General features: G+C 38.6%; 1 protein-coding gene across 1 annotated transcript in view; it reads left to right on the top strand.

Annotated features, from left to right (window-relative positions):
• KCNK2 (potassium two pore domain channel subfamily K member 2) overlaps positions 1-27,310 on the top strand; it is a 99,806-nt gene that overhangs the window by 35,159 nt on the left and 37,337 nt on the right. Inside the window, exon 3 of the mRNA XM_005143876.3 lies at positions 5,236-5,353. Within this exon, the coding sequence (XP_005143933.1) occupies positions 5,236-5,353 (118 nt within the window). The remainder of the gene's footprint in view (positions 1-5,235; positions 5,354-27,310) is intronic.

Genomic DNA, 27,310 nt, shown 5'->3' with positions numbered 1-27,310 from the left:
AAGCATAATTCAAGATGCTTCTATTTTTATCTTTGGATGGAAAAGCTGAGAGTAATGAAGTGTTGTTTTACATCATTTCATAAAAGCCAAGGAACTGGAAGATGGTATGAAAGCATGTATTCAGAGCCTGGTGAGGGGCAAGGAGATGAGCATTAGGGTGACTGCTTTGACATATACTTGCTTTTGCCTGATCTCTGTATGAGACAGCAGTTGACTACCAGAGGCTAGCCCTCTCAGTTTGTAACCTCTCCGTGTATTTCTCCTATGTCTCTGCAGACCCTTGCTTAGTGGATGTAGCTCTATGGCCAGTAGGCTGGCTTTTGTCAAGCTATCTCCATTGACTTCTTGCAGGGTCAGAGAACCAGAGGCTGAAATCTCTGACCGAGGAGGATTGTCACCTGTTTTCACAAAATGACTGTGCTATTTGAGTGGCTGGTTTATATCTCATTTTAACAGAAAAAAAAGCCACAAAATTCTGTGTCTTCATCTGTAGCTTGGTGTGGCCTCAATAGACAGACATCTATGTGAATGCAGGGATGTGATAACACAAAACTGTGCAGTGCACCTGATCTTGTTGAAGGTCCCTGATCATTGCAAGGGGGTTGGACTACATGACTTTTGAAGGTCCCTTCCAACCCAAACGATTCTCTCTGTGTGACTTACTGTAAGGGCTTCTAAATTATATAGGAAATGAAAACCTGACATTCTATTCAAATGAGATTTTATAATTTCATTGTCCTTTTCCCAGTGTTCTAGTCTCAGGCAAAAAAAACCCTACAGTGTAAACACAATGCTTATGTGTTTTTGGAGCTCAGGTCCTGTTTTTGAAATCAAGGCAGGCCATACCTGGCCTATCCACTATGTGCTCAAGTGTCCCTGCCTCTTTGATGCTCTACTAAAGCTAATTCCTGAATATGGGTTTAAAGCCAGGTATTTTGCATATAAGTATAAGTTAGGACTTCTACTCTGACACAAGTCATGTCTATCCTAAGCTATAGTACAGAGCTAACCTAAAAATCCATGAAACTTAAAAAAATGGAAATTATGTTAAAAAAACTTTAAATATTTGAACATTTTATCTCAGTTCTTTTCACTATCAAAAAAACCCCAAATTTCCACCATTATAAAGACAATTATAGAAGAAAAACATAACTTTTACTGTAACCATATATTATTGTGCTTAAAATCATTGCATATAGAGACCTTGATTGTGTGCCATGTGCTGGATGACCCCTCCTCTGCTCGGTCCTAGCCTTCTTATATGAAACAGCTAGTAGACAAGTGCTCTGGAAGGTGGTAAGGCAAGTGGAATAATCTATGTAGTTTAAGAATTGAAACTGCCCACATCCCTATTCTAATGCTGACTGGTTCTGTAGTGCTGAAGTGAAACTGATTTTTAAGTCAGAATTTAGTTTGTGTATGGAATAGAAATAAGAAAAACTAGAAATATTGCCATTAAGGCAGTTGGTTAATGTTAATACTGTAAAGTAATTCTTTAAAAGTCAAGAAATTCCCATGTTGAGGTCACACAAAGTGTTTGCAGGATGCAACATATGATAAAAGTAGAGATTGTATAGTGCTTTCATGATTCTGATTGTTTCAAGGCTGAAAATGCACAGAGTTACTATGGCTATTGTATGAGTTAGGGTAAGCTGAAGGGCTCATGTGACAGAAAGAAGTTATGAAGGAAGGAAAGAGCGACATCCGAACTTGTGACAAATGAAGTGGTTGTGTTTGCTCTAGTAGAAAGGCATCAGTTAAGAAGAAAGGCTGAAGACCAAGAATAAAGTGGCAGGGAATATTGAATCTAACAGCACTGACAATGACTGATGTGCTATTTGAACATTAAGATCCTGGCTTTTAGTTAAGTTAGTGGAAACCAGCCGCGCGAGCCTGGGGTTTTATTCTGTGCTAAGGAAATGTTAATATCCAGTATTGCAGATAAGTTTGTGCAGTGAATGTAGTCAGAAAGAAGATGCTACCCTGAAATCAGAGCACTGAAATATACATATTTTAGAAGTTATGTTATATATTATTTTCTTTTGAAATCATGCTAGGGACTAGTCTTAGATGAGGATCTGCTCATAGGCACTGACCAAACTAAGAAGAAAAGATGTCCTGTGATCCAAAGAACTGAATATGCAATTACCTCTTCCAAAAAACCTGTAGGCAACATTTAAAGACTTTATGAGATAGCAGCATTGATCTCAGTAAAGCAGCAACCTTAGCTGTCATCCTTCTTGGTAAGGGACATTAGTACAGAAGACTCTAAAGGAATGTAATGAAGCAGCTTTGTTAGTATTTAAGGCTATACCTCTTCCCAAACATGGTAACAACACACAGCATAATAATGTGCATTTGGAAACTTCCTAACCTGCTGATGAAGAAGGCATCATCTGGCCCTTTATGACTAAAACTATGTTTCAAACAATTGATAAGGTAAATCAGTAAAGACATAAAGTCGAAGAGAAATACTGGCAATAAAAAATTACTTACATACATATTCAACAGATCTATTTAAATAGGTAAATATATTATTTAATAAGAAAGAGTTTAATTCAGAAGAAAGAGGCAGCTGTTGGGTGTATGAGATCATTAATTTCTTGAAGGAGACAAATAAGAAATTGCTATTCAAGTGTTTCTCATAACATGAGAACTTATAAAATTACTTTGAAGCATAGAAAAATCTCAAAAGGGAAATGCTTTTTAAATGATCCACAAGTAAATTGCAGAACCTGCTGCTACAGAATGACTTGGCTCCCAAAATACAAGTGAGCTCCAGAAGCCGTTAGATAAATTCATGGTAAAATGATCTACCCAAAGCAATCTGAACACCATGATGCAGATGCAGCCTCCCACTCAGAAAGTCCCTAAAGCTGTGCTTAGTCAGAAGTTAGGATGTATGAAGAGAAAACATCCCTTGCCTACTTGCCTGATTCTTTTCCTAATTAGCAGTTGGCTAAAACCAGAAACATAACAACAGCAGCTAATTGTCTTTTATAGCCATCTGTTGCGTTTTGTTCAGTCTGACCCAGCAGAGCAGTTTGGGATTAAGTTGTATCTTTTTATTTTCCCTGGAAGTCCATAGGTACAGTGCCCTGCAGTTAGGAAATACAGAGCTGTGATGGATCTTTGAGCAGTTTAGCTTAGCACCCCTTTCAAATAAAAGATGCTGAGGTAGTATGGCTTCCAGAATGTGTAGTGATGATATAAAGCTCTGAAAACATTTTACATCTGGATCTGTATAAATCTTGGTCTTTCTAGGCTGCCTAAACACATACATTGCTCTGGGTACTGCATTTGTCTACTACAATAAAGTGTAATAAAACATGAATAGTCTCATAAAATTATATCGATCCAGTGCTTCACCATGTGATGTCCTCACTGGAGAGGATCATTTGCAGGCACAAGGACTTAGGATGAAAGTTCTTAGTTCACTGAAATGAAACAGTACTCAAAATGAAGTCAGTAGGCTTTATACTGCAGCTTTAAACTAGGGTTTATAAGTCAAAGGAGTATCTAAATTGTGTACATTATACAAACAATACAAGTGATTGTTTTCTACACTGCTTGGTCTGATGCATCCCATCCTATGCTAAGGTGGTATTTACCTGTTAGTATGAGAGCTTCTGTATTTATGTGTGTGAGGTACAAACATAGAAGAAACTTTATTTTTACAACCCCAAGGAAAATGAAACTCTTTTCCCCTTCCCTGTCCACATCCTTTCTCCTTCCTCAGTGGGGTTGAATATTCCACATCTTTGATGTCTGCCTTTCTGGTATTCAAAAAAAAAAGTTAAGATGGAAACAGTTGAAGGTATTGGAAGATAAAACATAGGAAGATAAAACACTGTAAAGTCTATGTAGAGATCCCCCAAATGGCTTTATGCTGACAGCCCTGGATGTTGAAAATGACCTTGGTGACTGTGGGGAGGCAGCTGTGGACTTCAAACTGGCTACTTTGTGCATCTGAGCTTGGAAAATAGCAAACTGGAAATGGTGGATTCAAGTGGAGATCCCATCATGAAACACCGATGACCTGGTTAATCCAGCATTGGCATTTTGTTGTTTCTGTCCAGATCAACTGACTTCCATGGGCACTGTTTAGACACAAAAACATTTTCCTTTGCAAATTATCAGTGTATTTTGGGATTGGAAAAAATATTGCTAGTGTGCAACACTGTTCTGCAACAGACTGCTCACATGGAAAACCATTCTAGTCTGCCCTTTTGCTGAATGTCTTTATGTGCATAATCAGTGTTGGACAACTCCCCAAGCAGAAACTATCAGTTAAAACATTCACTTTAGTTTTGCAACATTGCCCTGTTGTTCTTTTCTTAGGCATCAATATCATAATAAGGATCATGATTCTGAAATACGAGTTTTGGAATTAAATTATAACCTATATTCCTTCAAATATTTCATTTCAAGTTAAACAGTACACATCAAGAAAGAGGATTTTTAAACTCAAACACTGGTATCTATCTGCAATAGGTATATAACTGACCAGGAATACTTTATGTGATAAGAATTCAGAGTGGGTGACACTGCTGAAATAGGAAGTCATATTTCTTGAGACTGAAAATGTCACTAGTGTCAAGCCTGTGCATTGTAGCTGCTAGAACTGAGTTTTCCAAGAACAGCATTTCTGAACTAAACAACTGTATAAACTTCGAGGTGCATGTTTGATATTTGACCCTGATTTTTTTATTAATGTAGTGAAATTTCTATAACTGTAATTATGAATCTTTAATTATTGATTTATCTGTTCTGCAGAAGTGTTTTAATTCCAGTTCTTTTGATCCAAAACAATGCATGGGCATTTTTTCGTGGTGTTTTAAAATGACTGTTTTATAGAGTATATTTTCTTGCCTAATTCTATATAATGCAGATTTATATATATATATATAATTCTAATTCTATATAATGCAGATTTTTCTTCACCAAGTGGTTGCAACAGTAAAACTAATTGTGTTTGCCATCTACCTAAGGTGATGCATATTGCATTCTCCTTCGTGGTCTGGAATTTACAGCTCTGCTGCATGCTGAAGTGCTTGGGGTGTCTGCTGAAGATTAAATTGCAGCCTGACTCAATGATAAAACTTGAGCAGAGCAATGCTGATCCTTTTCTGTTTTATTGCTTAGATATAATGATTGATTTAATCAATTTACTATATAATGTACATTGATATCATTGTTTCATGAATATTGACAAAAATCTCTTTCAACTTGCAGCAAGTAGTGGCAGCAATAAATGCAGGAATCATACCTTTAGGAAACACATCTACTCAAATCAGTCACTGGGACTTGGGAAGTTCCTTCTTCTTTGCTGGCACTGTTATTACCACCATAGGTAGGACACAGCTTATTATCTTTTTACAGTAAATGAGCTGAAACCCGTTTGCTTTTCAGTGTGTGCATATATTTGTTAATTGTAAATCCTTCAAATCTTCTGGTTTAAAGTAGAGAGTTACCTTTTTAGCTGCAAGGGCAGAAAATAGCTGTTGGTGAGAAGCCCTACTCGAGTATTGTGCTTTTCTGTAGAAGAAAAATGTTGCTGTATATTTCTGCAAGGTGACTAAAAGAGGTTGTGGAAACATTTTCTGGGGGGAATTTGGTCAGCTGTGTTGTCACAAGTGTTAAATAGGGCATGCTTTAAAGCACATGTGCATTAAACCTTCACTGAGCTGCAGGGAATGACAACTGTGTATAAGCCTATTCTATATTGTTGTTTTCTCAATTCTGAAAGAGATGAGGAAATGGTAAAGATTCAGTTCAGTTTCGTTTAATCGGTTATTATTGTATTGATGGGCAAATTTACATTCTAAGGCTCCCTTTGAGGCTTGTGTTGCATTCAGTGAAGTCCAAAGCTGGCAGGTGATTTCCCTATGCTCACAAGCCTGGGGAGCTTTTAAGATACCTTTTACATGTAAGAGGCTCTGTCCCTCAGAGCAGGTATGGATAGGAGCAGTGTTTGATCTTTCTTTGACTATAATATAGCACATGTGTTACACTGTTCAAAGAGGTGCTCACAAATCACAGAAGGGGCATCCACAAAGGTGGATGGAAATTTGAAGAAGAAATCGAATGAGAACAATTTAAAACCTCCATTATGAAAATAATGTATAAGAAATTGTAGCATTCCTACAAGAATTGCCTCTATATTTATATGCATATTGTGATGGAAGAGGATACTTTCTAAGTGTGGTATATATCTTTGTTCTTTCTTTATGTAGAAGTGTGTCTATATGTCTTGTGTTTGAGTAGATATGTATCTATGTGTATGTATAAGTACTGTCTATGTGTAATGTTTTTCCATATCTAGAGCAACTGAAACACAGATTTAGTGAAAACAGAGTGAAACTCTTACTTCCTTGAGGTTAGTAACTGATTTTATAGTAGTAGCTGCACAAGGTAGTAAAAACCCCGAGTATCGCAATGTATAATTTTAACAGATTATAGCAAAAAAAGGAAGCACCTTGAAAGGATATCTTTATGGTTAGTCTTGTATTATCCTCTTCTGGCAGCATGAAGCTTTATGTTGTAAGTAGCCATGGTCCTGTAGAAAGTGTGTAGTATTTGCTTCAGTTCCCACTAAGAGTAAAAGCTAATGGATCAAAAGTGTTCAAGGAAGTTAAGTGATTGAAAAATTATTTGAAAGCAGTGGAACATTTTGTTTCACCATCTTATTTCCAAGTAGAACTAGGGCTTTTCTACATCCAAATGTTTCCTGATTTAATTTATTGACCTGAGTCCAGCAAAACATACATGAGTCCTGCTTAGAGGAGAGCGGGGAATCTGCAGAGACATCCAGGCCTCTGATTCACTGTCCCCAAGAGGCAAGACAACCCAATAGGAAATACATTGGAAAATGAGTATTTCAGGTTATTTCTGCAAACCAGAGCAGTCAGAATCATGTAACATTAGGTAACTGTACATATTTATTTCAGGATTTGTGATAGAAACCTGAAAAATGTGTGTGGGGAAAAGTCTTCCATAAAAAATGTTGGCTTTGGAGTAACCGTGGTTTTCATCCAAGACCCTTTTTGACAGGAAGTTCCCACTTAGTTGCAGGTTTGAGCTTTGGTTCTCAGGACCTGAGGAGAAAGCTGTAGTGTGGTTGGTGCTGTCTTACTGCTGTAAACCACCTCCCCACTGGTTCACAGGGCTTGTGGTGTGAAAGCAGGTGGAACTGTCATGAAAAGCCCTTGGAATTTTGACTTTCCCAGGACAATGATGACAAGCAAAACAATTGGGTATCCTTTGCCATATTCTTTATATTATTGTGTGCCATCAAGTGATTTTGTGTTCAGAAAAGTATCTTTTTGTGCATAATAACTGATAGAAAAAGAAGGCAATCCTTCTGATAAAGGGGCATGAATTTATCATATAACTTGATGTTTTAACTTCTCAAGAGACTAAAAATGCAGTTTATGAGCAGCTCCAGAGAGTTGCCATAGCTTTCAGCCAAACACTACAGGTATTCTTTAGGGACAAAGACATTTATACATTCCTAAAACAACTTTACATAAATATTTCAGTAATAATAATAACAATAAAAGTGATTTCATAGAATTGAATAAAATTTATAAATATTACATCCTTTAGACTGTATAACTTCAGGAGTATTTGGATAGAAGGAAAAAGGATCACTACCATTTAGAGAAAATGATAGCTTTCCAGTGCTGCAGCAGAGTTTGTAGCTTCTCAAACCTCTTATTACTATAATCTTACCTTATTGTTTAGCCCACACTCTCTCTGGTGATATCCTAGAATCTAAGAAATTCAAAGCGGAGCCAACAGGTTTTTTTTATGGATAGTGTTTCCCAAACCCTTCTTTAATGAAAATAAAGCCTTTCTTTATTGACAGTTATACTTAAATCCCCCAAATATTTGCTTCCTGGGAAGAGGGGATAATAAATAAAGCCTTCAGGCTTTGCCTAAGCAATAAGTTATTGGTTTACATTTAGTGTTACTGTATCACAGTAATGATGAACATTGAAGTGAAAAATATTGACTGTATTTTGGTGGCTGTTGGCAGCAGTCCTGAGCTAGCTGTATTTTCTTGGTCTTCTGGGTTGCCTGTAGGCTGCTGAAAGGCTCTCTGATGATGCTGTGTGTACCTGTTGAGTTTCAAAGCCAGCTCACAAAATCAGAGGTTACACTACAGAAAGCATGGCTTGATACTGATTTCACATGTGGTTGTTCTCTTCATGCTATCCAATAAGCTTTACACTGCATATTAAAAATTAATAAACTCTGCTTGAATAGAATATAATCTGTCCTACTACTCCTAGATCTTTCCTAAGAAGTGGATTTAGTTGAGAGGTCAGGATCAAACAGTTTCATAAGATCCTTTGTAGGTTTTTTCCCTATGTCTGAGTAGGTTGGCTTTCTCCTTGCATTTACTACTGTGCAACAGCATGAAACTTGTTTCGGGAAGGGCCCTCACTGATTATGGCTTTGGCTTGCTTAGTTAGGTGTTCTCACTTGTGGATGTGTTTCTATACCAAATATGCCTTCTCTCAACAAAGAAACATAAAACTCCGTGATTACTCTGTGTGTGTGGAATGGTTTCTGACAGTCACTAAAAGGGAAAAGGGTAATGGAGGGAAATAGGAATGCTGAAATTGGCTATGAAAAATATTGTTGCACTGTTCCCTGGGATACTGTGCATGCTGCAAAGCACAAAAGAGTCCTTTTGTCTACCTGAAAATGTCATTATCTAGTCAGTCCTGTTCTAAAACCACATGTCCAAAGAAAAGGAAAAAGAGTGTTGAGAAGAAAAGAAAGAAAATAATGGTAGCTCCATCACAAAGCTGGAGAAAGTGGTGAAGAGGATGGGAAAATAATCTTTATGTCCTCTCTTTTTGAGAGCTTATTGTTGCCACTGCACATGGGTTTTTTACCCTCTAGATCATATTCTTCAATAGGTAGCTTCACTCAGAAATGGGCATACAGACCCAGCCTGTGCACTTCTGTTAGGACCTGGGAAAATCTTAACCAGGCAGCAGGTAGGAAAGGTCATCTCTCTTACTGCAAGCTTGAGACCTGCACCTAGAGAAATTAGAACAAAGTGGACATCCCAAGACCTTAACCTTAGCAGTTGTTTTCCCAAAGGGCTTCTGTCTCAGCACGTATAAAGTGTGGTGTCAACTGTAATAGCAGAAACCATATCACAAAAACCTCTACCAGACTCCTATGGGTCTTCATTGAAAATAGATGCATTATTTCTGCTGCAATTCCAGCCAGTTTATAATGACTTTTTCAAGCACTGCAAGTAGACATGTAATGGAAAGGATACTTATTCAGACTCCTGGAAGATGAAGTATCATGGATAGCAGCTGTGATCGTGTCAGGAGTGCCAGCAGCCTCGCTGGTGCCTGTGGTTTGCCAGAGCTGTGTCTACACAGGGGTGAGCTCATAAAGCTCCATTAATACCTTAGCACTCAAGGTTAATTTACAGCCATATTGATGTCCAAATCCAATAGTTGGTAATAATTGCATCTAAAATGAAAAAAGGGAAGAACACATCATCTCTTTTTGCCCTTTTCCACTATTTTTCACCAGCTCTTGGTTTGTGAACCCAAGCTTCTCCATATGCACTGGAAACAACCTCTTGAGAAACTCACTAATGACTGAAGTCTTTACTTTAGCTTCATGCACCTAGCTGAGGTAATATGGTTATGTTGCTTGGGTCCAAAAACCAAGAGTGCAAAGGAATGTGATTTTTTATAGAAACAGAATAAAATCGATTGTAAATCTTTATGTTGTAAGAACGGTTGTGAATAACAAGCAGCCAAGATTGTCAATAAAAAAAGATTCATGTTTTTGCTTAGAAATCTGAGCTTAATTTGTCATATTTAGTTAGTTGTGTAGCTTCAAATGCAATTTCACTGTAAGGAGCAGTTCTTTGGTATTCCCCCACAGTCTGGACAAGATTTGCTTGTGAAGGCAGGGTGTTCGGAAAAGTCTTATTCCATTGCTTGTTGACTTAAAACAACAATAAAGTCCTGCTGCTAAATCTGTCCCTTCTGGCACCATTTCACTGCATTTTTGAAATACAGAGTAGCAGAGTAATGTGTTGATAACCAAAATACACCAGATATGTTTGATGTTATAAAAAGACAAATATTGTGTTACCTATTATGTCATTTAATTATAAAGATAAAAAATGCAAATGATGTTGAAAACTTCATTCCTTCAGTTCAGAAAAGGAAGAAGCATCCTGATGTTAGAATGGGTTTCTTTCTGACTGTTTGTGCCATTGAAGCAGAGCTCTTGAGGATGAGTATAAAAGTTTTACTGGAAAAGATTGTTCCAATAATGTGTATCAGAATGCAAATGCTGGGATTTCTTTTTTGTGTATTTGGAAGGAAAGAGAGAAGAAGCAAGTAAAAGAGAGTCAGGTGCAAATGCTAAGGTGATTGAGAAGGGGCTTGGTGAAAAGCTCCTGAAAGTAAAAAACATAAAACACATTTGCCTGAAAAGCATTGCGATTGCTCCATCATATTATGATTCAAATCTGCATTTGGGACTATGACACTTAAATGAGCTAGGCTATATGATAGACATTAGAGTCTATGGCTTCTGAGGACCTGTTTCTTTCAAAGCTCCTCAGCTTGCAATCTGATTTCCTTTCCAAAGCAGCAGGTACAGTTTCATTGAGGGAAGCTCATGGATCTCAGATTTCATATATCTCCTAGCAAGAGTGCATGAGGCAAAGCTGAGTTTAGCCAGTGGATAAGACAAGCTGCAGAGCAATGCAGAAAAGAGTGACTAAGTTCTATGGTCTGAGAAGATGTGATAGTGAGAGACATGCTAAAGAGGTCACTGGGGAATGATGTGGAAATGCTCCTTCAATGTCTTACTCTGCAGAGGACTCCACCAAAACTTCCTACTTCCTTATCATGACTTCCTATTGGCTCTCAAAGTATGTTAAACTTGTATATGTCATCTGATAAAATGTCAACAGAAAAAGCTCCTTTGTTTAAAAACCAAACCCCCTGAGATCTCTTCAGAATTCAGTCTTTCTTCTAGGTCAGCATTGCCCTTACTTTCCCATTCCCATGCTGCTGGTCTTAATAGATGTTAGAGCTACAGCAGCTTTTTGGTCTCTATTTGTTCCATCCTGATTTATCTCCTTTGCTTCTCTTTTGTTGCTCCTGTGAAGCATTGTCTGAAGTTGAGCCAGTTACTGGCTGTTGACAAGTAGTGCTTCAACCATGCTCTGGAGAGACCTGTTAGGACTTTTGCAATGAAATTCTCCAGCTACTTCATCTGACCTGAGCACACTCTCGTCCAGGACAGTAGCTGCTAAACAAGATTTTGGCTGTAATTCTTTCTCCTAGGAATAGTGAGTGGAGAGTGTACTACCACTATGCCCTTCATTTTATCCTGCATTTGTTCAGGCAGCAAGAAGGCTGGCTTCACTGACTCAGATGCTGAGGAAATAGCACTTGGACTGCACAAGCTTCAGAAGTAATAGGATAAGACTGCCAGGATCTAAAACCCTGGACCAGTGGTGGAAGAATGACCATGGTGAAGGTCTGAAATGAAAGTCTATTAGATGAAGAGCTCAGTTAGAGACATTAAGGGCTTGTATATCAGAAAAACTGAGTTTAATTGAATAAGCAGATCAGAGAAATCTAGTCTTACTGACCAATATGACTGAGGATAAGAGGAGAATACCACTTTTTTCCTGCATATGCCAGAATACTCACCAATGGTAAGGGTGGCTCTGAAACTGAAGAAGTGCAAATTTATAGGACAACACATAATTTGTGTCATTTAATTATACCATTATACTGGTTTTTATACCAGCCCCATTTTGATACACAAGTATCCAATGTGCATATATATGGTACATTGCAAGCATTTGCATGTTCTGTGGGCCATATTCATAACAGAAAGGATCCAATACTTCTGGTGATGCTGTTACTTTAAATTACCAGCTAGATTAGAAAAGTCTGGGGTGATGTAGTCTCCTAGTGTGAATGTACAAGGGAGTTTTTGTTGACCAGGTCAGCTCTGAATTCTGGACCAGAGATTTGGCAATGGATATACTGGTATAAAAGGATGCTGTCTCTTCAGGGAAAGTGTGGCATTAGTGGTGTTTCATATCACTTTTCATATCTTTCTTTGTAATGATCTTTTTTTACACACCTGTAGTCTTTTAATCTCGATTCAGAGCACTGCCAACTACACACTTTTCTTGTAACACAGAGTTTCCAACAGTTTAGATGCTGGAATGTTTTTCTGACCACCTGGAATGTATTTCAACATTGATGTGATTCCATTAAAAACTGCTTTTGCCAAAAAAAGAACTTTTAAATTTCATTAATAAGCTTCTTGCTAAGCAGCAGTGATGGGTTTGTATTTGGTGGGGTGTCTATTGCTTGATCTTGCAAAGTACAGAGGAAGATGTATCATTGTTGCAGTTTGATGTGCTTGCACAATCTGATGTTTTAATCTTCCTTTCCTCAAAACCAGTAGAATTTGTGTTAAGACAAATGGCCACGTATGTGGCTTTCCACCACTCTTTTGTACCTTCTGTAATTTCCTAAACAGACTATGCTCAGTGCAGTTCTGCTGAGGTCTTGCTGTGGAATGAAAATGCTAATTCATCACTTGTCCCAAATTTACACTGCAGATGAGCACGGAAGTGTTCACAGCATCCTCTGTTCATGCTAGTGTGCTCGTGGAACTGGATTTTGGTTTCTGTATTCAGATTTCTCATCACCAGCTGATCAGGGTAGGGTTTCTGAGCCTCTCAATCGTCTATTTTAATTCCTAGGTTACAAAAGCTTCTTGTTATCAATAAAGGCTGCCAGGAAGGATTGCTGAATATGGTTGTACTGTTTGCAGAATGCTAGGATGAATGAAATGATTTCCTGCTTCCCTTTTTGTTTGTTTCTGTAATAGCACCAGGAGTGGTGCAGCTAACCATGGGAACCTCAAATCCTATGGGCAAACAGAGGCATGGGATTCTGGTAAACAGGACAAAAAGTGAATGCTTTGTGCTTTGTTGCTATCAAACAAGAAGCAACAAAACTGAAATCACTAGCTGTGTAGGGATTAGAGGTCAAAATAAAACCACCTGTATGTAGTGTATATATCCAATCAGGATGACCTGTTGATACTTTCCCCACATTAAGCTGGTTACCTCTATGTGCTGCCTTATTCACAGCTGTTTTCACTTACTGTTTAGTTGAGCTTCTAAGCAGGGCCAGCTTTTAACAGGGGAATGGCAGCTGCAATCAATGACAGCAATTCCAGATTTTTAGGTCTGGGGGATTGATTTGGCTAGCTATATAAGGACTAATGTGGGAGGTTTTAACCTTTCTTTCAGCTGGAGTTCCTGGCTTCTCATCACTGCAGAACATAAGGCTCTTAGGTATCTTTAGTACAAACTATGGGTTCTGAAGACTTGATCTTTTGTTGAGCAATTTTGCAGATCTGGCCAAATAGCATTTTGTTATATACCAAGTAAGAACCTGCTTAAGGTAAGTCCTACTCTGTTTGCCTATCATGTTGAACTGAAGGTACAATGAGGTTGTTTTTCTCCCTGGGAACTTAGGTCTGAGGACGGGTTGTATTGCATTGTATTTCTGCTTGATGTACACATCAACTGTAAATCTTCTCATGAGTCCCAGCAATGCCTCTTGGCACTCTGGCTGCTTGGAGCAGGGCAGGGGCTAGTGCTCATGGGGAATGGCTGTACCTTGATAGTGTTGTACTGGAGGTCTGCTAAAGAAAAGGCTCAGTTGGTCAGGATAGACTTTTTGCTTCCTATTTTTTATACAAAGACTATAGAAAGGAAGTTATATCAATTACCTTAGAAAAGCTTTAAAGATTTCCTGAAGTGAACAGCTACCAGTATAAAATCTGATGTGTTGTGTCACCAGCATTATGGAGTAAAAAAGCATTAAAGTATCACTCCAGCACATGAGAATATCCATTAGCACTTAATAAAAGTGTTTCTTTTTTATGCCCTCTCTATTTTCTATATTTCTCATCAGTGCCAGCAGCTTGGTTTCATTAAAAAACTGCAAAACGAAAAGGGAAGCTGGATAGAAATACAGGCAAAGGGAAAATTAACAAAATCCATTAGCATATTTTACTGAGTGTTTTTCTGTATTGAATTCTCTGGTGCTTTGGAAAATCATCCTCTGGGCTCATCTTTTTTTACAAGAGCTGCATCAGTTAATTTGACTTGCAAGCAAAATTCTAGTTCCTATCTCAGTGTGGTTTAGAAATCCGTATTTCTCAGGAGTACAAGGTTATTTCTACAGTAACGTGTGTATAATCTGTACATGCAATGCTTAAGATAAAGTGGATGAAATGTGATAAAACCCAATTTGAACTGCTAATGTAAGTGTGATTGTTGAGTAGGAAAGTTATGCTCTGATTACCTCAGTTTTTCATTTGGGAGGAGCAGACATTTACAAGACACCTTTAACTTGCAGGTTAATACTAAGATGGGTGGTAAAAAGGACTTACAGGATGCCAGTTTTAGGTGACAGTGAATGCATATCCATGGCTTTTCTTATCTACCCTCTCCTGGTCATTTTGGATTTAACTAGTGATTTGTTAGATGCTTTTCTGGATGCAAGCTAGAGGAAGGACTGTTGTCTGGTACATGCTAGCTAAGAGCAAACCAATATGTGCAATAGTACAACTATTAGCCTGTAAAACATGAGTTACTCCTTTCCTTGAGCTGGGCTTATATTGAGTACTAATGATTAAAAGTTTAGTCTGGACTTGCACAGCAGGATCAGGAAGAACAACACCTTTTTCCTTGTAGTGAATTTATTTTCTGAAAGTCATCCTGTTCTACATTGATTTATTTTATTTTTAAGAGAAGCAATTAGAAATACTTGATATTAAAGGGTTAACATGTAAGGGTTTTTTTGCTTTTTGGTTCTGTGGGGAAAAAACTGCAGGGAATTTTGTTGTTGTGGCTTCATTAGAGATGTGCTTTTCTCTCTTTTTTGCACCTGTGGGGGATTCTGATGTGTCTTACTGGACCAGTAACCAGAGCCTAGAGAAAACCAAGTATAATTAAAGAGAAGATGCAGCTTCCTTCAGACATCTTTGCTGTGGATGTTTCATAGCAACAATGCAAATTCAAGCCTTGCTTGTTGGACAGGAATTTGGTGCTAGGCATGGTCTCAGTTAGTCTCCCTAACTGCAAGGAGATCCTTTACCTGCAGGGATCCTTATTCAGAGCCAGTCACCCACCTGAAATCAGTAATTCAGTATGCCCATGTACTGTGGGTATGGGAGTGTTAATATTTAGATGAATAGGTGGAAAGTATGAAGCAGTCTGAGGAAGAATTCCAGTCTTGAGAATTCAGATACAAAACCACCTTGACCTTGATGGATTTAGTAATGCTTTGAATGTAACCACATTTTTTCATTCCACAGAACTTGTTACTCTTTCTATAAAATGTGTATTTAAGTTGTAGCATCCAGTAACCAGATACAGCTAAAACCAGAACTGCTTAAGGATGAAGTGATTTGAAAATGGTGGTGGTGTTTCTTATCTGCCAGAACACCATGAGGATGTCTGAAGTTGTAACCAAATGCAAGGATTTGGTGTGTTGCTCTTAGGTCATTTCTTGTTTCTGATAGCCAGGCTCCAACTCTGACTTCTGAATAATTGCTTCCTTGCTGCTGTCACCTTATGCTATATATAGACCTTCCATCTCATTTTCTTTCTCGAGACACATAATCTGGATTAAATACTTCCCAAGAATGGATTGATGACACTTGCTACTTGTGGGTCTGACAAACTCTTTTCTGTCACTGGGGTTAGTTGTACAATTTAGTGCAGGAAAGCTTTTCTTTTTCGTAAAGATAGATACTTGAAGCATCAGGTCACTTTTATTATATGCTAGCATCTTGTTAACCTGTGAAAACTTCCACCCCCTGAAGAGACTGCATAGAAGGAAATTCCCTTCTCTTGTCTATAGCTGTTGTTTCTCATTGTCTAAATTCAGACTATTTTAGTTTTCAACCCCCTTGATTAGCCACAGTGAGGATTACTCACATCTGATTTTTGCAGTCTTTCATTCTGACATCAGATCCTGTGTTAGTACTGACTTGCTCAGTTTACCTGTGTTCTTTGGGTAGTGTGGCACAAAGTAGTTACCAGGGAAAACATGGACGGATGGATTACCTTGGTTCCCAGGTCTTTGAGGCTTTTTGCTGTGTGATGCATCACAGCAAACAAGTTATTGTGGAACCAGCATGGTGCTTGCCATCTGCTGTTCTGACCTCCTTGCTGCTGTGTTGTTTTGTCCGTGGTGTTTATTTAGATCACAGACTCTTTGAAGCAAGTATTTTGGGTCATAATGGCAAGAACATGGGCAAAGATCACAAGTGTCTGCATTGCTCAGTTTAACTGATGGCAAGTTAGAGAGATCTTACAGCTAAAATTGCTTATTTATATCTCTGCAATAAAGATCCTACAATTTAGATCTGTAATAAAGATTCCTGCTGCAAAGTTCCCTTAGATTAAGGATTTGTTCTACTTCTAATTTACATAATCTAATTTTATGTGATATTTCAATACTACTTAAAATAAAACCAAAACCCAAAACACAAGAGTAGCTTAAAAAGGCTGAGATTTGTTTTTTTCCCATGTATTGGTGGATCTTTAATAATACTTTATAATTTTTTAGTCAAATAAGGTAATGTCAGAGGCTATTGGAGTTGCTTTTACGTAGGTAACATAGAAATAAACTTCAGTAATTTTAATGGCTTAAAAAAAGTCTTTGATTATATATTGTTGGCACCCACTCTAAAATGTTGGCAGTTTGAATGTAGTCTTAGACTTGGACACAAATATGCTGAAACACATTTGATAGCACCAAATGCTTGTAGAAATCTGCCAGTATTCATGCTGGGTTAAACCTTTTCTCCTCTTCAAACTGACAAGGAGATAGCAGTCTGTGCTCTTATCGCACCACAGATTGATACAGTTCACTCTGATTGGGAAAGCACAGATAACCAGCATTAAGGCTTGATAAACAGGCACAATTGCTGTGTGGAGAAATGGATGCATGGGAATACATTTGCTAGAATTCAGGAAGTGTTAGGGCACCAATGGCCAAGGCAGTGCTCTTGGTGAAGGCAAAGTAACTTCTGCTATCTGGTTTGCTCTGTCCTTTTCTTGCTATAAACAAGGATGGTAGATGTGAAAGATCTTAGGGGCTGTAAACTTTGCTCCACGTTTTGGACACAGTAATTGCAAAGCTGTATTTCAACAGCCCGAGAAAGGAAAGCTTCTTTGGCTATATGTGTATCTACTGTCTGGTTAAGAATCAGCCAAAGAAAATGTGCTTACCATAACAAGAAGCCATGACCTGATTCACTGCCCCATTATAGATCAAGACTGAGAAAGCTTTAATTTTTGTGTGTCTCATTATGGGATTTATTGAGCTTCAGCTGAGCCCTGAATTGGTATTTTAGGCTACATTAAAACATAATTTAGTTTTGCATTCGCCTGAAATAACTTATTTTGTTGTGAGCTGGTTCGTAGGTCATCTGTGTGAAGAGACATCCATAAATCTGTCACAACTTATGATGGATTCCTATTAATGTGTTTTTGAACCAAATAAATAGCTTTTAAATCTGTTCTTGGAAGCACTGCATGCTCTTGTCTGAACTTCTGACTGCTAATTAGTCATTGCTGTTAACTTGCTTAGGATTTTCAGCTTTCCAGACAAATATGAAATATGGATTCAGTTGTTCAACTAAACCGATAGTCCCTTTTGTCCTCTACAGGTCAGTGAAGACTTGGAGAAGTTGTTATTCTGTACTCTTTGCACTGTTTTTTACCTTAAAATCTTCAAGCTGTGCTTTTCTTATGCTTGGGTGAAAGGAATGGTAACCAGTGTGACTTTGCAGCAATGATTAGAAGAAATGAGTCAGTGCTTTCAGAAATGCACACATGTTGCAACTGAGAAATTGCTACTAATCCCCAAATAGTGTTAGATAAGCGTGAAGATGCTGAAATGCAAGAATGAATGATTTCATTGCTAGATGTCTGCTAAATATATAGATTCACAGATGCCTCTGAAGTGGCACTATTGCCAGTAGTGTGGTTTTGGTAGGTCTGGCATAAACATGAAAAAAGAAAACTGTATCCTTCCACAAAGCAGTTGACTTTGGGTTAGTGTACAGGGTAAGATTCCAGACTATTCTGTTTCTATTTCTTTCTTTCTGTTTATTTTCATTGACTTATTTGCAGGAGACACAAATGTTTGCACAGAATGCTTTACTGGTGGGGTGAGAAACCAGAACTGCAAGTTCAGGTGTGCAGCATCAGTTTATCTGGGACTGTGCAGGAGATGATTTTTGATATGAAGGAACATGAGGATGTTGCAGAGAGCAAGGATCATGCTTCATTTTGAAGAATGGAATTTCAGGAACTGTAGATAGCAGATACCCAGTCTTGGAGCTTGATGTATTAGAGCTTATAACAGAAATGATCACTTTTAAGAGAAGGCTGTGTGGAGACCTCTGTGCCTGCAAAGGGTCCTACAAGGATTCTGGGGAGGGACTCTTCATCAGGGACTGAAGTGATAGGACAAGGGGTGATGGGTTCACATTTAAACAGGGGAGATTCAGGTTGGAGATGAGGAAGAAGTCTTTTGCTGTGAGGGTACTGAGGCACTGGAACAGGTTGTTCAGAGAAGCTGTGGCTGCCCCATGCCTGGCAGTGTTCAAGGCCAGGTTGCACAGAGCCTTGGGTGACATGATGTTTTGTGAGGCATCCCTGCCCATGGCAAAGGGTCTGAACTGTGTGATCTTGAGGTCCTTTCCAACCCAAACTTGTCTGTGATTCTGTGATCCTAAGATATTAAGTTCAGCTTTTTTGTGTCATTGATGTAGTGATACATAGAGAAGGCAGGAAGAATATAGTTTATTCATGCACTGCAGGTGAGGTGTGTTATGTTATATCATGTTCTGCCACCCACTGAAGTAACCATCCCCAGCTGTAGTGAGCTGGATGAGCCTACATAATAAGTATGGCTAGTATTCAGTCCAGCACACTAGAATGATTTACAGAGTTAAGCATCCTTGGTGACCAATAACAAAGAAGGAGACATAAGAAACTGGTGATGTTTAAAAAGTAATTTAAAATTGAATTGTAAATTCTCTTTAAAATTAAAACAAATCTCAGTTTAGTTTAATGAAGGTGGTTCATATGGGAGTGGGTTATGAGAAGTAGACTGTAGGAGAGTACTAGATCACTGTTTCTTGTCGAGTTTGTAAAAGTGTGTTTTGTAGGGATTTGTGCTTTTCCGAGAGTCTTGCTATATATTGATAAAACCACAGCAAATTATGATACAGAAAAATTACTATAATTCAATAATGGGTGATTTTCTTCTTTGTAAAAGGGTATGATTTGTAGGGAAAGGAACTAGCTATTACGAGAGCCACTGAAATAGCTGTAAGAACAGATAAGCTTTTTGGGCATAGCTGAGCAAGGCCTCATTTACCCAAGAAGCTGTTGGTTTGGGTTTTTTTTGTTTTTGATTGTATCTGATACTCTACACAAAGGCATTTTGCTTTTCTATGATTTTATCCCTATTTTGATGTTCTACTATTCTAAATATTAAAGAATATATGTATGATTGTATTAGGCCTCTCTGAAATGTTTGAACCATGTTGCAGATACTGAGACTTGTGTCTCAATTCTCATACAAAAGCATTTTAAAGTCTTTATTGTACTTTCTTAACTTTTAAAATGAGATTTCCATAATGATATGTTGCTGGATCATTTAAATATCTAATACAGAACTGACAGAGGAAATATAAAAGACCTGTCTGTGCTACTTCTCCCCCCTTTTTGTTTTATAAGTGATGTTTAGAGCACCTCAACCTTAGTGGTTGTTTCAGGTTTCTGAGAGGCAACTTAGAGACTAATCAGAAATAATCATTCTTTCCATAATATAATGAAAAGAAGATATCAGATTTAGAATAAATGCTTTTAGAAATATGATTCATAAAAAGGTAGTAAAGCAGTCAGAATTATTTGATGAGCAAGAAAATAATTCGCAATACATTGGCTTCCATGATAGAAACATTCCTTCTCCACTCTCTAGCTGCTTGAAGAAGTCCTGTCTGGTGTTCTGCAGCCATCAAAGGGCAGTAGAGGTGGGAATCAAAGAAATGTGAGGACTTTCCCCTAGAACTAGCATTAAAACAGGAAATGAGAGTATGATGGGACCCATATTCAGTCTCATTAGCATCAAGAAACTCTATGTTTGACCTTGAGAGCAACCAGCCCATCATGTTTGAGTGGGTAGCTTTGTGCTGCAGTGCTTTGTGAGCCCCGTGTTTTACAGATGTGCAAATGCATGAGCATATATGAATATATAAGGTTATCCATCATGATAGCACCTATCTCTAATGATGGGATAGAGTAATGAAGTATTGCAAGCTGTTAGAAGACGTGAAAGATTACCAGATGCTTGTTAGAACAGCATGTTTCATCTTCTCATGCAGAGAGAGGATGGGAACTTCAGCTGCAGTCGTCTGTGAAAATGCTCCCACAGAGATCTGCTTATAAACTAACACCAAAAAAGATCATAGCAGGAGAAACTGAGAAAGCAGCTGGAATGGTGAATGCTTTATTGATGAGGGATCACTGGACACAGAATAGTGCCAAGTGCGCTCAGGCTCTGGTGATGTTATAAGTCTCCCTGGCATATGGCCTGGAGGAATTGTATAGAAGACACACCTACTATAAGCATTAAAGCTGGGATGTTCCTCTGAGTTTTCTTGAAGCCCAAGTGGGCGTTTTTCATCCTGTGCTGGCTGCTTTCTCCAACACTCTTTCCTTCTTGCCCTACCTTTTTATAACATCCCTTTTATCTCAGCTTCATCTACATCTGCCTTTCTTGTCTCCTTTTCTGTCTGTCCTCTCTCTGAACTCACCTGGAAAAATAACTACAGAACTACCAGAGCATCTTGCCAGGGAAGGCTACAGCCTGCATCTGTTTGAGGAAGGGGCTTTGAGACAGCAAGTGGCACCATTTGGAGCTGCTGCTCCATATCACAAAGTATTTTAAAACCATTGAGTTTGGGCCAGTCCAATTGTGAGCCCTTAGTAATGTATCTGTCACATAATATATTCAATATGGCATTATCATTAGCACTATAGCTATGTAGTGGTTTAAACCCAGCCAGCAACTCAGAACCACGCAGCTGTTTGCTTATTCCCGTCCTTCTTTCTCCCTCTGCTCCTGAAGGAATGGGGAGCACAATCAAAAGAATGTAACTCCCATAGGTTGAGATAAGAACAGTCCAGTAACTAAGGTATAACACAGATCACTACTGCTACCACCAATAATAAGGGAAATAACAATGAGAGAGAATACAACCGCTTACCACCTGCTGATTGTTTCCCAACTTGACCTGAGCAGTGACCTAGCCCCTCAGAGTAACTCCCCCCAGTTTATATACTGGGCATGACGTGCTGTGGTATGGAAATGCCCCTTTGGCCATTCTGGGTCAGGTGTCCTGTCTCTGCTTCCTCCTGTCTTCCCTTCCTCCCTGGCAGAGCATGAGACCAAGAAAGTCCTTGATCAGAGTAAGCATTACTTAGCAATAACCAAAACCACTGGTGTTATCAGCGCTGTTCCTAGGCTGAAAGTCAAAAATGCAGCACTGCACCAGCTACTAAGGAGAAAAATGATTGCTGCTGCTGAACCCAGGATGAGCTAAATACTAAATAACAAAGAAATTTATAGGAAAAATAAAATCTGAAGGCTCCCCAAAGAAAAGCAGATTTTAAAGTAGTGATGCATAGAGCTAGAAAATCTAAACATGAGCCAGATAATATCATATCCAACCATGAAAATTTAAACATAATGCATGTGGGATATGGGGTAGCTGAAATGCTAGGTCCTGAGCCTACAGACACCTTGTGTATGCCTGACTTCTGAGCATGAGGAGGTTCTCTGTGGCTCACGCCTTGGAGAACTCATGTGGAAAAGGGATGATTAGATGGCTAGGAGAAGACAAGACATGCCTGGTGTTACACCTGGACTCAGTATCTGTGAGTTCAGTGAGGTCTAACCCCAGGGGGGGAAAACCAGTATTAAAAGAGTTTTCCTTTAACTGGGAGAATACCACCAGGTTCTAATGTAGAGCTAGTTAACCTCTGGGTTACTTGGTGATATATTCTTTAATATTTCTTCCTATCTATGCCGTTCTAGTTTTATCTTTTACACATTAGACTCTAATGAGTTTATTTGGTTGCTGCTCAAGTCCTCTGCCAGTCTTTGTCCTTTTATATGCACATCAAAATGTTATTTTTCATAGAAATCGTATTTTTCCACCAACTCATTGGCTTTCAACCTCATTAAAGTGTGTAAGTTCAGCTGTCTTGTACTTCAGCAATGGCTCAGCTGCTACCACACTTACTGTATTTTGGACACTTTCCACTGCAGTCGAAGGATGTGATTCTGCTCCTCTCCTCTGCTCTGGTGAGACCCCACCTGCAGTCCTGCATCCCCTTCTGGAGTCCTCAGTGCAAGAAGGACACAAACCTGTTGGAATGGGTACAGAGGAGGGACACAAAAATGACCAGAGGGTTGGAGCACTTCTGTTATGAGTAACAGCTGAGAGAGTTGGGGTTGCTCAGCCTGTAGAAGAGAAGGCTTTGGGGAGACCTTTTTGTGGCCTTTCAGCTCTTAAGAGGGACCTATAAGAAAGATGGGGAAAGACTCTTTAGCAGGGCCTGAAGTGATGGATTGAGGGGTGATGACTTTAAACTAAAAGAGGGGAGATTCAGGCTGGACGTGAGTCTAACCTAGTAAGGTACTTCTGCACTGAGTTTTAGGGGTTTTCTCTTATCTAACAGTAGAGCAATTCAGTTCCTGGTACCTGTATTGTAGGGCAGCTGCAAGTGTTCCTATAACTTACCTCAGCTTGCTCAGAGCTAATGGGATTAAACTAACTTAATTGGAAGGATATGTCTTGTATTAAAGGATATAAAGATTTCCTGGGATTTGGCTACAATACCATGGCTCAGCCATGTGGTAGGAAGAACAGAATAACACAATCTGCATGCAGTAAATTCCTTTATAACTGCACAAATAATTTATGATTGAAGTATGATGTATGTTTGAATGTATGTTTACACATATGTATTTGCATCAAGGTATTTTATATATATGTTAGCATCTCTACAAGCAGCATATGGCTTTACCTTTTAATAGTCATTTATTATTCTCACCTCAAGAGTATGTTAACTTTTTATTCATGCAGAAATTTCAAATCACTGCAAAGAGGAGAGCAGCAGTGAGGAATTGTTCATATATGTGTGTGTGTGTATATATATATATATATATATATATATATATACATATATATATATACTGTGTGCCTGAGATCTCCTTCTGGGTGTTGTTTGAGTGTTACTGCACATGTAGCTCACATACCTTGGTAATTGCTGTATCATATCCAATGAACACCTTTGTCTCTGGGATACACAGATACAACTGATCCCCTGAGCCAGCATATAAGTAGACACTAGTTTAAAACCTCTGGTGTCTGCAGTTCTGCTCTGAACTGGGGTAAAAGATGGTTTCATAGCCAAATGGCTGCACCAAGGCTGTGACCCACTAGCTTGTGGCATTGTGGTGACACCTTTGGTCATCTCCTCTCTGCCCTGATACTTCCCTACCTGGTGGGAAGGGGCCTGTGGCACTTGGTTCTCTTTGTGAAGCTCTTGATTGACACGTAACCTTGACCTGTCTGGAGAGACTTTTGGTTTGAGAGATAGCAAGGGTGATCTTGCATGAGTATTATTCTCTTTGAGAACAGTGCAGTTTTATGTAACATCTCTAAGGGATTTTACAGGAATTTTTGGAGCCCTAAGCAATGTATCTAACTTATGAAGCTGTAATTTCTGGTAGAAAAACTAAAGACAGTATCTTAACAAAAGATACTGCTATTAAAAACTTTGGTACTGTGGTCAGAGCCTCTGGTTCACTTCTGGATCCTGGTCTCATTTCTGGTCAGAGACATTTTAATGAAGGTAAATTCTGAGGGGTTCAAGGTTTTGTCAGCCTCTGAAGGGGGTGTTGTAAAAAGAGTGTGGGAGCAAATAAAAGAAAGATAATTCAGTAACTGTGGGTGAAAAACCCCTGCCTTTTCTTGGGTTTTTTCCTGCTGTTCTCTTTTGTTTCCAGCCTCCTCAGCAACGACATCTCGTGTCACTTGGCTAAAAGATGCGATTCCCTTTGTGATAGGAGATAAAGCAGCACAGGGGTAGTGGTAGCTGAAGCCAGAAACAGTTATGTGGGTAGTAAAATCCGGGGACAAAGTGACCTGAGCTTTGTGCCTCCTTAGGAAGAGAGCAGTGAGGGGGGGAGGGAAAAGGGCATCCTCATGTAGCCTCCCTAAAGAAAAGGAGTTAGCAGTGTGTCTGGTTTTCTGTTTGTGCATAAGCAACATGAAGGTGTTGTAAATAGATGATTTAGGTCAGCAGAGAGCTTTTACAGGAAGAAGTTGCATTATAATGTATAGTAAATTCATTACACAACTGTCCAAAGGGCAGGGTATATAACTAATGTTTACGTATATTGCAAGGAGATATTTGTCCTTAAATCGGCTTGAGAGGGATAGGGGTTAAAAGGAGTGAGATAGTAAAAGGAAAGCAGTAGCCACTTCGAGAAATGTGCAACATCTTTGTCCACTCTTTAAAGTTTGATTTGAACTTGCTTCATTCTTATATCATCCAATTTCTCCCAGCCTTTCACTGGGAGCTAAATAAGAAATAGATGCTGCCCTGTGTAAAGGGGATACAATGACTGGAAAAACATCTGGTTTGGAGGATATTTTTGTGTGGAATCCTCTATTTTCCTAGCTTAAGTTGTTCAATTGAGTGTGAAGTTTCTGTGGTAGTTTCTAGGTTCTCAGTTCATCAAAATCATGACAACAGTAGGAAAGCCTGGTTGTGCACCAGATGTTTATTAGTACAGGGCTGGGTGACACAGCTGTAGTACACAATGCAGTTTTCAGCTGAAAAGGGCTTCTCTGAGAGCTCTATGCCAGCTTCCTTGCCAGCTTTTGTTGAATGCAGATTGTGTTTCTCCACTGCAGACATTGGATTTATTTCCTTTTCCCTAGTTCTACTGATATATGAAAATCAACATCTGGAGGCTGTTTTTCGGGACAGAAAAGGCAGCATCAAGCAGCTTAGTCCTATGCAGTAGGACATCTTTTAAATGGGGAGAGAATTGTGGTATTAGAGCCAGTTACTCTCTGTAGTATTGAATACATTTATTTCCAGTTCACGGTATGTTCTTTACCTGAGGAAGAACTGGGAGGGGCATTACCTGTTTTGAGAGAGAGCCATTAGAACTATATATTCAGCTAACTTTAGTTTGCAGTATACGTGTGAAAGTAGATGAAGATTAAATCAAATGTAGGTTATTTGTCTAGAGATCTGTGGAGGTTTTTCTTGTACCATTCTTCCATCTGGTTTCCATTTTTAATTGGCAAAAAATCTTGTCCAGATAAGGAAGGTGATTCGTGTGTTTTATGATCAACATCTTATGATGTCCAAGTGCTTAAGCATCTCATCAGAATCAATAACCTGAAATCTGACTTCTGGAACTCTGAGTACATGTTTTCTTGATGGTTGCTATGGACCCATGTTGAGAATTCTCTCCTGATTTTTAAGCTTTGATTCCTCTTTTTCACTTCAATAGATATAAGACTGGCTCTTTGTATACAAGCTAATGATTTGCTCCCTTTTCCTTATTGTCTGCATGTATTTCTAAGCTTTGTGTGTGGATCCTGAAAGCAAAAGTATTCAAAGCTTCATCTTCATATCTTTTTGGAAGGGCATTTCTTCTTTACTGAAACACACTAATATGCATTCATTAAAATAGCTTACTGTATTTCTGGAACACTTTGATTTAGTATGAGCTAATGTCTGGAGCAATTTTCTTGAAGTGAGTAACAAAAGGAAAGGGGTAGGGTATTATTATGTAGAGTCTTAGTATAATGCTTGTTTTCTGGGTATGGCTGCATGTGAGTCCTATGTCTACTTACTTTCATTATGGCTATTCCAGTTAGAGACAGCTTTGGATCATTCAGCTCTGCTTCTGTGAATTCCTCCAGAAGTCATAAATAACTATTTGAATCTAGTAGAAAAATGCATTTGGGAACAGTATTTCTTTTGAGAAGAAGTTTAATCTGGAGGCATTTGCATAAGTTTCTAACAGAAATAAATGCTTAGTATCTATTTTGACTCTTCTGAATTTTAGAACCAAGTATAAATCAAATTGAGAGATTTATTTGGAAAAAATATTTCTGGTCTGATTGTTTGTAATTTTAATGTATGTAGTTCCATAGTATTTAGCTTCCCAGTAACCTAAATTGCCAACAGTTCCATTTGGAATTAGTTTATTCACATACACTACTTGCAACATGGGATGTTCCCCTTTTTTGTGTGGAGGCAATACACTTTTCTTGTGCTCTGAATACTAAAGTACTACTTTAGACTGATTTCAGGAACAATAGTATGGAAAGCCCTTATGTCCTGGAGTTTCATGCTTTTGCTTGGAGCTAATGTATGATGAAGTACAAAACCCCAGGCAGTTAATTCTGAGGTCTTCAACTTTAACACCTGGAGTGCAGTAGGGATTTCATTAAAGTCTTAGTAGGCAGTGGAGAGCCTAAGGATACTTTTTTAGTGTGCAAAGTTTTATAAATGCCAGATAATGTAATGCTCAAGACCAGGTTGGAAGGAGTCTTGGGGGACATTGTCTAGTGTGAGGTGTCCCTGCCCATGGCAGGGGTGTTGGAACTGGATGATCTTAAGGTCCTTTCCAACCCAAACCACTCTGTGATTCTATGACAAATATTGTAACACTTGTACATGATTACTTGAAGCAAAAGACACTAACGAATCCCACTGAGTCTTTGGGAATGTGAGTAGACATGTGTTAATTTAGCTTTCATCTGTTTGTGTGTAAACATAAAGAAATCATTCAATAGTTTGTTTTCTACCAAGAGCTACCTTGAAAAAACCCCAAATGGCAACAAACAATTTGTTTCCTGTTTTTGTGCTGACAAATGAAGCTGTGAAGATATCAAGCTGATGCAAATTGCTCTTACAAATGTTTCTGGTCCCAGAAAAGAAGTCCTGGTTAAAGCAAGCTAAAAATTGTTAAGCTTCAGTTTATGACAGATCAATTAGTTGTTGCAAAAGCAGTTGTTATAATCAGAGGATTACGGTGTTCTCTTGAATGAAGTATCGCTGCATTTTTAA

This window comes from Melopsittacus undulatus, chromosome 3 (assembly GCF_012275295.1).
Source record: "Melopsittacus undulatus isolate bMelUnd1 chromosome 3, bMelUnd1.mat.Z, whole genome shotgun sequence".
Taxonomy (NCBI): domain Eukaryota; kingdom Metazoa; phylum Chordata; class Aves; order Psittaciformes; family Psittaculidae; genus Melopsittacus; species Melopsittacus undulatus.
The sequence above is the reverse complement of the archived record's forward strand: the minus strand, read 5'-3'. Positions and strand labels throughout refer to the sequence as shown.